The sequence below is a fragment of the Sminthopsis crassicaudata genome, chromosome 3 (assembly GCF_048593235.1).
Source record: "Sminthopsis crassicaudata isolate SCR6 chromosome 3, ASM4859323v1, whole genome shotgun sequence".
In the NCBI taxonomy this organism is placed as follows: Eukaryota; Metazoa; Chordata; class Mammalia; order Dasyuromorphia; family Dasyuridae; genus Sminthopsis; species Sminthopsis crassicaudata.
The window spans coordinates 327,345,146-327,360,967 of record NC_133619.1 but is presented as its reverse complement, the minus strand read 5'-3'; the positions used below and the strand labels follow the sequence as shown (position 1 = coordinate 327,360,967).

Below are 15,822 nucleotides of genomic sequence, written 5' to 3'. Positions count from 1 at the left end.
TTAGGAACTACTAACTAGGTCTCTATATAATTAAGTATTTAACAGTTGAACTGATTAATGCTTCTCTGCATGTTGAGTTTTAGCTTAAGAGCAAGGATAGTATAAATACAAACTGAACATACTTTGATGTGTGAAAAAAAGAAAAAAAGTCTGCTGTGATAAGATATATATGACATATTAATGAAGGAATAATAGTACTGATGATTGATCAAGTACCTACTTTTCAATTTCATGTTCTCTAAAGGCCCACTCTTTCCTTTCCATGTCATTCATCATTTTCCTCCTTTTATTGAATAATTCATCATTACTCAGAGGTGGAAGAGTGGCTTCCCAAGCACGTTTCTCTCTGGCACGTTCAATCATCTCTATTTCAGCAAGTCCTGCTGGAAGTCCCCGACCTTCAGGATAAAACAACAACAATACTTTACAAAGATATATTACAAAATATCATGAAGCAAAAATGCTTTTTATATATTTTACTCATATCCTTCTCCCACTCAAATATATACCATTATATGTTAATTCTATTAAAAAAAAGTCCATGTCTCAGGCTTATATTATATATATAGAATTTATACTAGCACTGCTCTACTTATATATGTAGAAGATATGTTTGAGTAAGAACTCTATGTATCATTTTGCATCATTACATTTAGAATAAACTTTTTGGCATAGTAACTATTTAGATTATCTGTACCTGAGTAACTTTTTAATGAGGTTTAAACTTTTAAAAGTTTTATTGATACTTTTTAAAATTTTTTATTAATTTTATAATTATAAATTTTTTGACAGTACATATGCATGAGTAATTTTTTAAAATAACATTATCCCTTATATTCATTTTTCCAGATTTTCCCCTCCCTCCCTCTACTCCCTCCCCTAGATGACAGGCAATCCCATACATTTTACATGTGTTACAGTATAACCTAGATATAATATATGTGTAAATCCAATTTTATTGTTGCACATTAAGTATTGGATTCCGATTGATACTTTTTTATAACACATGATGTCTAGATATACTCTTCCTTCTCCAACATACACATACAATGACCCTTTTCTTCTAATATTTAAAGTTAAACAGTCTTTATCAAATCTGTATTGGTTATATGTGAAGGTGATGGGTATAAATGTTGGGGTTAGAAGACTTTGATGATCTTCTTATTCTAGATCAGAGCTTCCTATTTCTAATTCAAACTCAGTACCTGAGGAACTGAGCCAATTTCTTCTACTTGGAATATTCTTCTCTTTGTCCCACAGGTCACATCCACCCCTTAACTTAATTTGGATCATGTCATGAGCTCTGGCCACAATTATTACAATCTAGCTAAAAGTATATCCCCTACTGAATTGCTATGGCTATTAGATATACATAAAAACTTGTGAGGGATTAACAGTACCTCCAAGCCCCCAGCAGAAGCAAATTCCAAAAAGGAAGCAAAGCTTCCAGTTTCTTTCCATTACACTCTTTAGGATATTCTCTCCTAACTTTCCTATATTAAAATCAAATTCTTCCTTTTAAAAATTTTAACACTAAAATTTTTATTGCTCCATATATGCCAAAGGATTTACAGCAGCCTTTTTTTTGTGGGCAACAGAGAACTAGAAATAAAGTAGATGCCCATCAATTGAAGAAAAGCTAAAAACTAATTGTGCTATAAGAATTACGTGCTATAAGAAACAACAAATATACTGAATGCAGAAAAACATGGAAAAGCATACATGAACTGAGGCACAAAGCCAAAGTAACAAAATACACAAATTCAGCAATATAAATGAAAGAAATACTACTGCAAAACAACTGAAAATGATGTGGCAAAAATTACAAAGAATAAGCATTACTCATTCCAGAGAAGAGACATGAGAAAATATCTTCTCCATTTCTCTGCAGACATGGGGGTTCTTTCAATGTCCAATACATTAAATATTAAATGTGACAGAATGTTAGACTTGTTTCAATGTACTGATCTAATTTAGTGATTTTTCCTATTCTCTTTTTCTTTTGTCTTAAAAAAAAGCCTTTTCACATCAGTCCTTCTTCCACTTAACTGTCAATTTAATGTTCTTAAAGTAAAGATATTACCATGTCTCCATTTCCTTCCCATTCAATAAATTATAATGGTTCCTGATTACCTCCAGAATCAAATATAAAATCCTCTGGTTGGTATTTAAATCTTTCTGTTACCATTCCAGTATTCTTATACCTGACTCATCCCCATACACTCTTCAGTCAAAATTCAATGAAAAGTAATTGGCCACTTGCTGTACAAAACACACCATCCTGTCCAAGCATTTTCACTGGCTGCTTCCCATACCTTTCCCTTCTTATCTTTGCCTTTGACCTTCCCTGGCTTCCTTCAAGTCCCAGCTAAAATAATCCCACCTTCTGCAAGAAAACTTCCCAAATTCCTCTTAACAGTAGCGCTTCCCTCTTTTGACTATTTAAAATTTATCTTTTATACATGCTATCTCTCTCATTAAATTGAGCTTCAGAGCAGAGATTATTAATTTACTTTTGTTATTATTTTGCCTTTCTGAAGCTTAGTTCCTAGACCATAGCAGGTCCTCTATTAAAGGCTTATTGACTTGATTTATTATACACACATGAATATACACTTAAAAATTTTTTGATTCATAGAGGGTATGTGAACTAGTAAACAGGAGACACTAAGTGACTGTATAGGAAAAACCTAAATAAAAAAGTGGTGGTTTAGAGAATGAATGAATATGTGAGAGTGAGTAATAAACAAAACAACCAAAGCAATAAGAACAGATGAATAAGCATTCATGAGCAAGATGTCAAACTTTAAACAAACTGCTATGAAAAGACTTAATTTTAGAAATAGCTATAAAGAATAAGACTCTTCAAATAGCAGCTGCAATGAAATCAAAGGCAGGTTTCATGAACCAATAATGGAGAAAGAACAATGGGTCACACAAAGGGTCGTTTCTAGGACCCTACATCTGATACAATTAACAACATTAACAACAGTAGTCAGCTCCAATCATTAACAACACATTGGCCAACTTACCCCAAGTGAGAGTAGCCAAGGTCAAGATCTCAGGGATGGTATCCTGGCATACTACGTATTCTGGAGTATATGGATCTGTTTGAGTCTCACTATCCCGATAATCTGTCTGGGTGCCTTGAGTATGCACTAAAGCAATTTGGGGCTGCTTTTTAGTGGCTGAAATATAATTGTATATATCTTCTCTGAAAGGTGAAAAAGAAGAAAAAAATTAAATCATGCTAGCATCCTTTAGAATACCCAACAAGTATAAATATGAGTTAAAAATCAAACTTTGAGCACATATTAGCCTATTTGCCCTTCAACTCAAAGAGACATAATGTGCCTAGCCACCCCTAGCAGGGAGAAAACCCTTTCTATTTCTCTTTCAGATTCTTCAGTATGCCTAGGGTTCTGTCCAAATATCCTTTAAAAATTTTCTTTCTCTCTCCAGATCTGTATAACAACTGAAAAAAATTATTTCCCCATATATTGAATTGAGGGACAGGAGAAAGGAAGAAGAGAGGATAAGGAAATTGAAAGGTTCTTATTTGAAGGTTCAACTCATTCTTTTTTACTATAATATATGTAAGTTCTATATACATCTGTACATTTATCACCTGAGCTAACTTCATTCCACCTGTACAAGAAAGCTTTGCATTTTGACTCACATTTTCTTCTTGTGTGCCCTTGGGTATAAACTCAGGTCTCATCTCTTAGTTCTTCATTATCTACTTCCTGCTGGACAGCTCTATCCTTGTATCCCACAGGCATTTCAAATTCAACATGTCCAAGAAAGAACTCATTTTCTCTCCTCCTCCAAATGCATCAGTCTTTATTTGTAATTTCCCTGCTTCTGTCAAGAGCAGGTACTACATCCTCAAAATCATTTTGGGGGCTTTTCTATCTGTTATTCCCTACATCCAAGTAATTGCCATCTTGTCCTGTTGCTTTCTCCTCATCATATCTCATTTACACCCTTCTTTCTACTTGACTGTCACCAAATTAGGTGAGGTCCTTATCCCCTGGCTCACTGTAAAGGATTCCTAATGGGGTCTCCCTGCCTCCAGTCTCATCCCTCTCCAATCCATTCTCCCCTTGGTTGCCAAGGAATCTTTCTAAAGCACATGTTTGGCCAAGAAGCTGCTATCATTCTCTTTCATCTCAAGGATAAAACACCTCTGTTTTGTAATTAAGCTCTTTAAAAGATATAGTCAATCTATTTTTTCCAGACTTAATTCTGTGATTCTTCTTTTCAACATTCCAGACAAACCTGATCCATTTATTCTTTCTTATACCCCATCTTTCACCTCCCACCTCTGATAGTATTGACAAATTCCACTAAAGCAGGATAGTATTAGAAAAATGAAGGATTCACAGAATATTTATCAATTGTTACTGCGACAAATTGCTAAGTCACAGCATCAAGCAACATATATTTATCAGAAGAGCAAAACTATTTGGATAAATTTCTTTTTAAATCAAAGATATCAAAGCAAACAGTCTGCATCTCTAATAATGAAGAAATAAAATTAACTGGAAAACACATTTCAATTCTTTGTTACTTACTTTTGTGTTGCAAGAATAACATTAAGTGGCATCTGCTTGTAAAATGGAAGGAAAGGCCTGAGGGGAAAATGAGGCAATACAATTAAATGGGATTCATGACTTGATGAAGATTGAAGATTTAATTCCCAAGATTCCTTCCAATTCTAAAATGTTATGATTCACATGTAATCCTGGCTCTCCCCAATATCTTGGGGGGCAATTTCTTAAATAAGGCCTTCTACATGCTATTTCATATTCTGTCCCAAAGCTCATCTTTACTGGGCTATGTTTATGTGAAATTACAAAGCTTGCTCCTTCCCACATAGGAAGCTCATATCTATGAAGTGTTCATTAAAGTCTAGAATGTTTAGCAATAAAAGGGGTCTTAAAAGACCATTCATCCCCAGTTGCAACTGAGTTTCATGGGAAAAGGCTGCTTATAAATAACAATATTCATGAGATATTTACTTTCTCAAGGGACCTTATTTATTTTAGAGTTAAGATTTCATTGCTGTCCCAGAACAGACTCTACAGGTAACTCAAGTGCATCTTTTGATTCAACTGAATTACACAACAACCAATTTATGTTTATTTATTTGAGCTATAGGAAATTGACAGATTGAATCTCTTAGTACTATTTGGATTGTTCATATTCGCAAAAAGCCTATGTATACCATTTTCCAGTTCATTCTGATATTTTTGCATCTTTATTATCTAGATTTCTACATCATTCTGTATCCTATTTCATTTTTCATCTGTCTAAATTACTGAACTTGATGTGATTAGAGGAAATTCCTTCTTCTCCTTCTAAGTACACATGTTCCAATAGATTTTAATTGTCAGATAAGGTTCATTCACCATTAATGTTGGCTTCTTACCATTCAAAATATTTATAACGATTCTTTCCTGTAACCTGAGGATCTTCAAAAACTTCTTTAGGCATCTTAAAAGAAGGGTCAGCCCTAAAATGAAGCAAGAAAACAACAAGCCTAGAATAAGAATACTAGTTGGTATTTAACTTTTATAATGTCTTATTCTAAGAGATTATTTCTTCAACATTCTATCAATTGATAAGCTTTATTACATCATTATATGCCAGGTCCTATGGGATTCAAAGACAAAAACAAAATGAGTTTATATTCTATCAGTATTCCATACAATTCCCATGTGTGTGTGCATATATATGCGTATATATATATGTACATTTTTTCATATTCAGATACCTATTTCAAACTTTTTTGTAGGTAAATTATGTTATTATGCATGTGTCTTCAGGTGATATTTGGTTTTCCTGATATGCTGCATGATATTTTAGCTTCCAAAAATAATTCATATAAAGTTAAGGGAGTCACATGATTTAAAATAAAAACTGCCACACTCAAAATTATATGAGAATAATAGGCCAGACAGTTCTTGATTTGATGTTCCAGATGTGCCTCTGGAAACCATGACTACTACCAGTCACAGGCACTTCAGACTGCAGCTGTTAATATCTAAGTGAAACATTCCACAGTTAAGATTTGGTAATTCTACAAATAAGTGATGGTTATGTATTACTATAGTAGGACCATTCTTGGCAGTTAATGAACTAATAGGGCAATATTATTATGTAATAGATGAGCAGAGAAGAAGAAATATATTAAGTCCCACAGCTGGAGGAATTAATAAATTTTGAGGGTTTTCAGAACAGAAAATGCTCTAGAACTATAAGCCTGTTTCAACTATTAGGAAAGATTTCTATAAATAAATGGGAAGTAAAGATGTCTGGAAAGTGAAGAAGCTCAAGTAATAAAAGAAGCTATAATAAAGAAGCTCTAATAAAAGAATAACTAGTTTAAAATGGATAACATATAGAAGGTATTAATGGTAAGAACCAAGAAAGCAAATCTTGGAATTGGCCTAAATTACCTTTAAGATAAGAGTTATAAACAAGGGGAAATAATGTTTAAACTCCATCACATACCACAAGGTTAGCCACATAGCTTTCAATCCAGTTACTATCCAAATACATAGCAAATGTAACTTTGATATTTATTTACAAAATGCAAAGTATGACTTTGCACAACAATGAAATATATCATCAGTAGGCTAAATAAATTATATCTTGCAAATATATTACTCTTTTTTAAACTAATGTTGATAATTATTAATATGATAAAATATCTTGAAATATTAATGAATTCCTAAAATTTTTCTGTCATCATGTATTTTTATTTGATTATTTCAGTATTTTTTTCCAATATAACTATTTCATGTTAAGGTCCTAGAAATATTTTAATAATGCAAAGGGGTATTCTTATGCAGAAAAGTTAGAAACCACAATGTTAAACAATTCTAGGAAGTCTGAGCATTTAGAGTAACAGCTAGAACTATGTTAGAAGCATCTAACTTCTTCCATTTACAAATAAGGAAGCTGAATCCCAAAGAAGTAAAGTAATTTGTCCCTTTGTCAAAAGAAAATGCAAGTAGCAGAACTGGGATTCAAATCATAGTCTTTTCATTCAAATCCCAGTGCTCCTTCCATTGTACAGGACAGTAGAAACATAAAATAGAATAACAGGAATTTGATAATGTCCTCTCATTTACTTTTGCTCCTATATTATTCCTGGGAAAAGGAAAGAAATGGACAGTGTTATCTCATTATACTCATTTGAAAATCCTCTTCATTCCTGCAGCTTAAATTACTTCCTCTCTATCAGTGACTTCTAAATATCTAAATGTCTCCTCACATAAACCTCTTTTTTGAATTCCAGAACCAATTTCCAACTCTTCAAAGGACATTGGAGACAACATGGTATATTGGGAAGAATGCAGTATTTACGAGTTAGAGGACTTGAGTTAAAATCCCAGTTCTCTCATTCTATTGGGCATCTTTGACCCCTTTCATCTCTAAAATCATAATTTTATAATCTCTGCTTGGATATGCAAGCAGTATCTTAAGCTCATCAATTCAAAACCTGAGCTCATTATCTCTCCCATAAACCTGCCCCTCTCCTTCTACCTTCACTGTTTCTCTTTGACACCACTATTTATCTAGTCTTTCACATTTGTAAACTTATAAAAATGTTTTGACTCTGTTTTCGCCTTCAGCCTTGATATCTCATCAATAATCAGTTCCTAATCAAGTCCATCTCTAAATCACATCTTGAAGCTATTTATTGTTCTTTATTTCTTATTGTTATTGCATTAATTTTCATCTCTCTCATTACTACCAATTTGAACAACTGAGATAAGTTTCCCAATAAACTCTTCTATCTAGAATGCAAAGACTATCAGAGCCTCTCTTCTATTTAGAATGCAGACTATCAGAGCCTTTCTAACTCTGTGCACTCAAGGAAGTCTGCATGAATCTCTGCCCCAGTTTGCATGCCTCATGCCTTGATTCACATTACCCCTTAACTACTATGTAAAATAGATGGTATTAAAATTATCCCTATTTTTATAGACCAAAGCTTCTACAACTCTGTGTTGCAATGCCATATGGGGTCTTGTAACGGAATGTGGAAGTTGCAAAATTATCAGTAAAATGTGATTTGTATACCTATTTTATATATCTATATGAAGAGGAGACCCCAAAACTCTAAAAATCCTTAAAGGAAAAAAATCTCCTTCAACTCTGCCTCAGTGAGGGACCCTGCCCCAAGGGACAAACAGTTTCATCCTGTTATTTGGGTGGGGTTGGCTCAGTCCTGAAACTCATTGAATTCAACTCAAATTCCAGCTCAAGCTGAAACCCAGCAATGAGCCAACTTGGGACTCCATCCATAAGTTCCCTTCAGCTAAAGCTCCCATTATAAAAGAGTCAAACTAAAACCCTCTCTTTGCAGAGGTTCCAAACATGCCAGCTATGCCATGCTTGGGATGTCAGAGGCCTCTGTCCACTGGAATACTTTTTCCAGTGCCATCCTTTCTTCACCATCACCTATTTCCTAACCAGACTTTATGCCTCTGTCAGGATTTCTAACCTTACTTTCAATCCTCATAATAAACCTCTTTTATCAATCTAGTTTTTCAGGTCTGTAAATTCTTTTACAGAAAACCTGTGTGCTGCTAGAAGGGAGTCCCCAAAACTCCCTATCCTTGTGTCGAATCCCAAGAGGTTGCAGGGGAGCCAAACCTCTCCATTTGGTTCTCTGAACCCTGAACCTGCCACTAGACCTTATCATTTAACTCTCTGACCACCAGAAACCCTAACTTCATTTTGGTTCCCTAAATCTAAACTTTATCATATATATCTGGAGTTATGTGAAAATTTCTTAAGTGTAAAGAAGTCTTAAAAAAGTATAAGAAATCCTGTAAATATCAATGAGGAAAGAGGTTCAGAGAAGTTAAGAGTCACATGGCTAGAAGTGCTTAAGGCTGAATTCAGACCCTGCTCTTGCTATCTCTCAAGTCTATCACTAGATCCATTATAATGATGGGGGTTGAGGTCCCTTTAAGATTCCTTTCTGATTCCCCAACTCCCATGGCTGACCTTTGATTCAAAAATCCTGGTCAAAAAACACTCTTTTGAATTTCAATGATATCCAAGCTTTCCCCAGCCCCTACTGGATCTGAGCTAACTGAAAGCCCGCCAGCAGCCTGGGACTTCACCCACCTTCAACATCACCAAGAGCCCCCATCATAAAACAGCAATGCTAGACGCCATGCTTTTGCAGAAGTCCTAAGTATGGCATCCTTATGCCAAGGGTTTCTGCCCACTGGACCTAATCCGGTGCCCTTCTATCTCTACCCTCAACTTTACTAACTAAACTTTACTTCTAAAATCCCTACATAAACCTTTTTATCAATCTAGGTTTTTGGGCTGTAAATTCCTTTACAGGGGATATTGCCCCATCATGGGACTATCTTACTATCTTTTGCACTGACCAAAATGGGGTTCCCCCTTTCCTGTCTCTCATAATTTGGTGGCCCCTATATGGGGACCCCGAAAATTGTTACCTCGAAAACTAACCTTAACCTTTTCAGGTCTCTCAGAACCAATCTTCCTCCTTAGCAGTTCGAGCAGCTTCCGGGAAGAATATCTGTGTTCCTACCCTCATTTCACTCTATCCCTAAAACATAGTGAGCACCCAGACCAGTTTGGGCTGTGAGCAAAATTCTCCCAAGACTACTTGCATTTCAGGCAGAAAGTCCACTTTTTGTCACACTCTATTTTTAGGGATAGCAGGACCAAGGAAGCCAGAACTCTGGAAGAAAAATGCTCCCAGAGACAAAAGACCTTCTTTTCCAAGGCATTTCTAATCCCTTTATTTCACTAGAAAGCCAGCCTGAGGGCCGGAAATCTGAGACACACAGGAGAAAGTGTCTCTTCTTCACCCTTCCCCCCCATGTGGCTGTTCTGAGGATCCCATCCCTCTGGTGTCCCAGGCCAGCAGTCTCCTTGATCTGTTCTGGGGGAGAAATCTGTTTGAGCCCCTCTTGCACTCCACTGTAGTGGTCAGGCTGTAGCCAGGAGAAAAAAAAGTCTCTGGATCGGGGTGAATTTGGAGATGTGTCTCTATCCAACTGCGTGAGCCCTCACCTTCACCACTGAAGAAGCACTGGGTAAGATAACATCTCTCCCTTCCCCCATCCGCTCTCTCTTCAAATCTCTCCTATGTGGCTTGGCAACCTGCCATTTAAATGCTCCCATCCTGTCCCCTTCTTGGGGTACAGTGGGGAGATTGGGGACTCAATCTTTTCAAGATCTCTAGAAAGGTTTCCTATTAATTTTTAAAAAGGTACTTTGCCCCAACTCTATACACCCCTCCCATAGCTTTTACCTGGCTCTTAAAGGAACTGAGTTTCCAGCCCTCTCAGAGAACTAGCTTGTCCCATACAATTTAAAATGGGACTTGGTTTCCCTGATTTAATCATCCTGCATTAGACCAGAGCCTCTAGTCACAGCTTTTCACTGTAGCAGCCTTTCACTATGAGGTTTTTCCATGCTCTTTAGGAGGATTTTAAAACTGCCCCTTTTTTTCTGAGCCTCAAGGCACACTTACCTGCTCTTGGACAGATAAAGCCTAGACAGAGAATTTAAACTGCTCAGCCTTTCTCTGTCTCGTAACCTTGCAGGTGGGAACTCCTGACTTCTTTCTCTCTGTCCAGGACTTTTAGCTCCTAGCGCACTCTCCTATTTTTCTCAATTGGCATTTTATGCTCCCTGCCAACAATTAAATATTCCCTTTCTAGTTTTAATCCTGGACAGACTAGAACTTCAGAAAGGAGATCTTTGTAATTTTGGCTGGGGAACAAAAATCAGAATCAAGGCAAATTAATTGTTAAGAGAGTGAGGATAGTTTCTTTTGTCTTTTTTTTTTTTTTCTCTTTTTTTCTCATTCCCTGACTGCAGGCGGGAGGTATGAGTTAAAAGAGACATTGAAACTATTTTACAAAAACACACCTTAACTACTTTTAATTTGGCACCTCCCTAGAATCTTTGTTCTGATACTGCCTCAGTTTCCTTAAACTGATCTCTTTCTTGCCTCAACTTCTTTGGCATTTCAGTCCAGGAAGCCCAGGGACTATGAATAGAGAGAGTGGCTAAATTAACACCTAAATTCTATGTAGAATTCTAATTTCTCTCTACTCGACCAACAGCCAACTTTCTTTTCAGGAGTCGAGTATCTCCAATTAGGGTAAATGCCCCACACCCAACTCACTAAAGGATGGATGGGATAGGACTTGATCCACTATTCTCTGCATAAGTACCTAGTTAATCTGAGGTAAATGCTAGCTGTCTTCCCCTCCCTGTGCCTCTTCTAACAGAGTAGGGAGAGGCCACATGGTATTTCTCCACACCAACCTTCTGCAGAAAGGCTTGGCTTTGTAAAAGGTTCTGAGATAGGCCCGCCTTTAAATTAATTGATCTATTTTTTTTTAAAGACTCGTTAAAACTGGGGACATGCATAAAACTGACTATTAGTCTGTATGAAAGAAACTGTTTAACTATTGTTGTATAAAACTGTTTGACTATTGCTGTTTCAGGAAATTTACTAGTCTGTTATATAGGATCTGATAATTTCTGCAGAAAACAGAGGAGGAAGGAAAACTGATTTCAGCTGGTCAGGAAATTGGGAAAAACTGATGTATTATTTCATTAACTTCAGCCTGAATTGGAAACTATTTTACTCTTTGCTTAAAATTTACTAGACTATGATTTGCTGGGTTATGTTTTAACTTTGAAATCCCTTATTCAGTCTTTGGGATTATTCTTTAGAAACAACCAGAAATTGGGGACTGGCAGCCTCTTTGATCTGTTTTTCCCCTCCTATTATCCCAGTTTCTTAATTATTATTTCAGCATTTCGATATCAGAACTCTAATAGTTTGGGGTGGCCTGTCTTGGTCTAACTGCATACTTTGCTCAGAAATCTGTCTCTTGCTACCACCTCCTCTCCCAGAGAGAAAGAAAGAATGGAGTCCTCGACCCCATTTTCCCCTTTCTTTGGAGTGCCCTCCTAGAGCAGCAGGACTTCCTTGAGCACTGAGGCTGAGTTAAATGCACAAATGACCACAGACCTAAAGACTGCCCATCTCTGGCTGAAATGCCCCCCAACTGCAGAGATTCGGACAGGGAGGTTTGTGTGTCTCCCTGAATGAGGAATGCTGTTTGATGTTAATAATTCTGGGGTTATCAGGGACAAAATGGTCCTTGCTACAAGTCCTTGCATTTTCTAGTTTTAGTGTTGTTTGTTTACTTTTGTCCTAACTCAATTTCCCTAATTATCCTGACTCAGCCCCGCTTCAGTTCTCCTGCTTCTCGGTTCTGAAAAACCTTCCTGGCCTCTTTATCATTAGACCTGATAAGAGTATTAGGCTCAGAATAGCAGAATGTCTCTCCCATCCCAAGCTATCGGAATGTCTTATCAAGATTCTGTCTCCACTGATTATTTCATCTCTCTAGAGACCTACTCCAATAATTTGATTGCTCTTGCCTCTATTTCAGTCTTCCTGATTTACTGTTCATGATCACCCTCTATCAGCGAATTGGACAGCTCAATTTCCCAGGACTTGATTGACGCTGTCTGGAGCTCAAAATGCTCAGCTGGATATTTCAATTATAAATATCTCTGCGGAATAGAGACAAAAATTAAAAGTTTTTGTCATATCTCTTTCTCTTAGGGATGCCTAAAGGGAATGAAAACTATAGAGTTGGAGTCCGGTTATCTCCTCTCAATAAACTCCACTGAACAGATTAACTAATCTATCTCCACCCACCTTGACAGGGCTTCCCTGCTGCTAGGAGACACACCCACCAAAGCTAGCCCCTTTGAAGCAAACAAGATTGGGAAAGAGCAATAAAATTCAAACTTAGCCTGGGTTTCTGTGAACATCAGCCATACTTCGGTAGGATTTATTTCTATTGTATTGCATTGGGTCAGAAAACAAACTGATTTGTATGCATAATGTTCACTTATGAAACATCTACTTGGATATGAACTTATTGGGACAAATTCCTTATTACTATCAATATAAAGTTATGATAAATATTTGTTTAGAATTTATGTTCTTGCATTTTTTTCTTCCTGTAACCGATTTCTAAGATCAGAGCAATAGTCAATAGAAATTGTTAATGCAATTCAATTTGTCATACCTTGCTGTTTCCAGCCTGATTATATGTAATCATTGTATCCTAAGTGCTTGGGCAAATAAGTATTTAGCCTGCTCTAAATCTGTCTGTTACTGGACAATTAATAGAGATCTGTAAGACCAAAACTGATTTCTAACACCTTTTGGTTTCCCGTTATCTCGCTAACCTGAGACTCTCAATTCTTCTCTTCTAAGGGCAACTTCTGTCTCCTGAAAGAAACACTCGGAGCAGATGTGCTTTTTTTTTTTTTTTTTTTTTTTTTTATCTCTCCTAGACTTAAGACTCCTGTAGGAAACTGTCTGAGGAGACCCCAGTCTCTGTCCTGAGTTCGAGCAGGAGGGAAACTAGAGAAACTACACCACAAGGGCTGAATTGGCCCCCAGCATCCTGCTCCCTGGTAGGAATTTGAGGTCTGGCCCTGTTTCCCTATATCTCAGGTATGCTGATACTGTGTACCCCCTCTGACTCCTTTCACCCCCTCCCCCATAAAGAGTGGGGAAACTAGGAAGGAAAAGATTCAGGATCTTTGCTTATTGAGGAACCAACTCTCTTCTTTTCAAGAAAAACAGCACAGTTTTTCCAACATTTCCAAGACCTTAAACTGCATTCTTATCTTGATCTGCAGCCCTGACAATTGAGGATACACCCATCCCTAGACCCTGCCTTACAACAGAGCAGTGGTTCATTAAATCTACTAGATTTTAAGGCCTCCCACCTCCCCTGATTTCTGAGTCCACATTCTTTAATTCTAACCCCAGAAGGAATTACTTTTCCTGAAAATTAAGGGTGAAAGAGCTAGGCTACAAATAATCTTTTCTCTCAGCATTTTTTCCTATTTCTCTTTGATAGTTAGATGAGCCATTAGCATCAGACAAGCAGCCCATAGAAGGGACCTGATTCATTTCTTGCTAAAGGCCCATTCCCCTGAATGTCACCATCTCCACCCTGGATGACAACCCACTTTTAATCTGTTCCCAAGGTCTGTTTTCTCTAGGCTTCAAACTTTGAATTCTCATCTGCCCTTCAGCCTGGAGAACATTGACTGGACAACTGACTGGGGAAAACTGACCAAGACACCCCCCTAGATGCCCTGCTGCCATCCTCCACACCTCACACCTCACCTCCTGGCATGAAACCCCAAATCTCTACAACCCTTGTCAGCTTGAAGCAGTTAAGAGGAGATTGATGTCCCTTTTCCCACATGCATCTGGAATTGATGGTTTGAAGGGGGAACAAGACGAGGGGATCCCGCTACTCTGAAGATCTTTGGAGAAAATCTTCAACCTTGCCTTAAATGAAGGACACTGCCCCCCAATTTTTTTTAATGAATTTAAGTCTTAATTGTTTAAGGGGGGAAATGATGGGGGTTGAGGTCCCTTTAAGATTCCTTTCTGATTCCCCAACTCCCATGGCTGACCTTTGATTCAAAAATCCTGGTCAAAAAGCACCCTTTTGAATTTCAATGGTATCTGGGTTTTCCCAGCCCCCACAGGATCTAAGCTAACTGAAAGTCTGCCAGAAGCCTGGGACTCCACCCACCTTCAACATCACCAAGAGCCCCCATCATAAAAGGGCAATGCTAGAAGCCATGCTTTTGCAGAAGTCCTAAGTATGGCATCCTTATGCCAAGGGTTTCTGCCCACCAGACCTAATCCGGTGCTCTTCTATCTCTACCCTCAACTTTACTAACTAAACTTTACTTCTAAAATCCCTACATAAACCTTTTTATCAATCTAGGTTTTTGGGCCTGTAAATTCCTTTACAGGGGACATTGCCCCATCATGGGACTATCTTACTATCTTTGTGCCGACCAAAATGGGGTTCCCCCTTTCCTATCTCTCATCAATATCACACCAGTCTCAAATGTAAATATATTATTAATTATGAATGAGATTTCCAAAAGTCTTTAAATTGTTTTTATGAATTTAAACATATATACCCATGTTCCCAATGTTATACAAAGTGATGAAATACCTAGGTTCACACACACACACACAAATTTAATTCATAATATACTTGCCAACTCACAAAATGAGAGATCCTTCACCTATATACATATATCTGAAATAGCGTACTCTACTAATAGTAACTCTAACTCCTATGCAACAATGTTTTTATGGGGAAATACATTCTCCAATCCAACCTGGAATTTGGGGATATTTTGTTTTTGTAGCACAAGTAAGAACTCAGTCAACTCCACTTCAATATTAGTGAGTCTTAAATGATAATTTGTAGCAGAGTTGCAGTGTAGGGTACTAGAAAGTATGAAAATGAGGAGCTTAAAGGGTCCAACTAGTATAAGTTTCTGGAAAGATTTCTTTGTCCTCAGCTTATTGCCAATCATATCCTTCCTTACCTCCCAGAGACTAGCCCACCTAACCTAATACCTATTTTGCTCTAGGAAATGCTCTAGGAAAGCCCCTACTCTGAGAAATTTATTTCCAATAACTTTTATAAAAGTAAAGGAAGATTGTGGGCCTGGAGGGTGAAGGCCTAGGATCCTACTGCTCTTAGCTTAGTTTTTTATGCTTGCTTGCATTCCTTTTTAGCCAATTCCTAAAACAGTCTTGAGACTTGAGCTTCCTAGCTCACACAACTAATCTGGGGTTCCTGATCTCTTAAATCCAGCACTATGTCGTACTGGCCCTAAATATAAATATATGTATCATTAATTTTAAAAAGAAGCAGC

At 37.2% G+C, this 15,822-nt stretch overlaps 1 protein-coding gene across 6 annotated transcripts in view; it reads right to left on the bottom strand.

Annotated features, from left to right (window-relative positions):
- The window catches only part of CFAP91 (cilia and flagella associated protein 91), a 116,768-nt gene that overhangs the window by 74,206 nt on the left and 26,740 nt on the right, over nt 1-15,822 (bottom strand). For all 6 annotated transcript variants that reach the window (XM_074301325.1, XM_074301322.1, XM_074301324.1 and 3 more), the window contains 4 exons: nt 5,435-5,518; nt 4,578-4,634; nt 3,033-3,214; nt 221-398 (listed from right to left, as the gene is read on the bottom strand). In XM_074301325.1, coding sequence (XP_074157426.1) covers nt 221-398; nt 3,033-3,214; nt 4,578-4,634; nt 5,435-5,518 — 501 coding nt within the window. The remainder of the gene's footprint in view (nt 1-220; nt 399-3,032; nt 3,215-4,577; nt 4,635-5,434; nt 5,519-15,822) is intronic.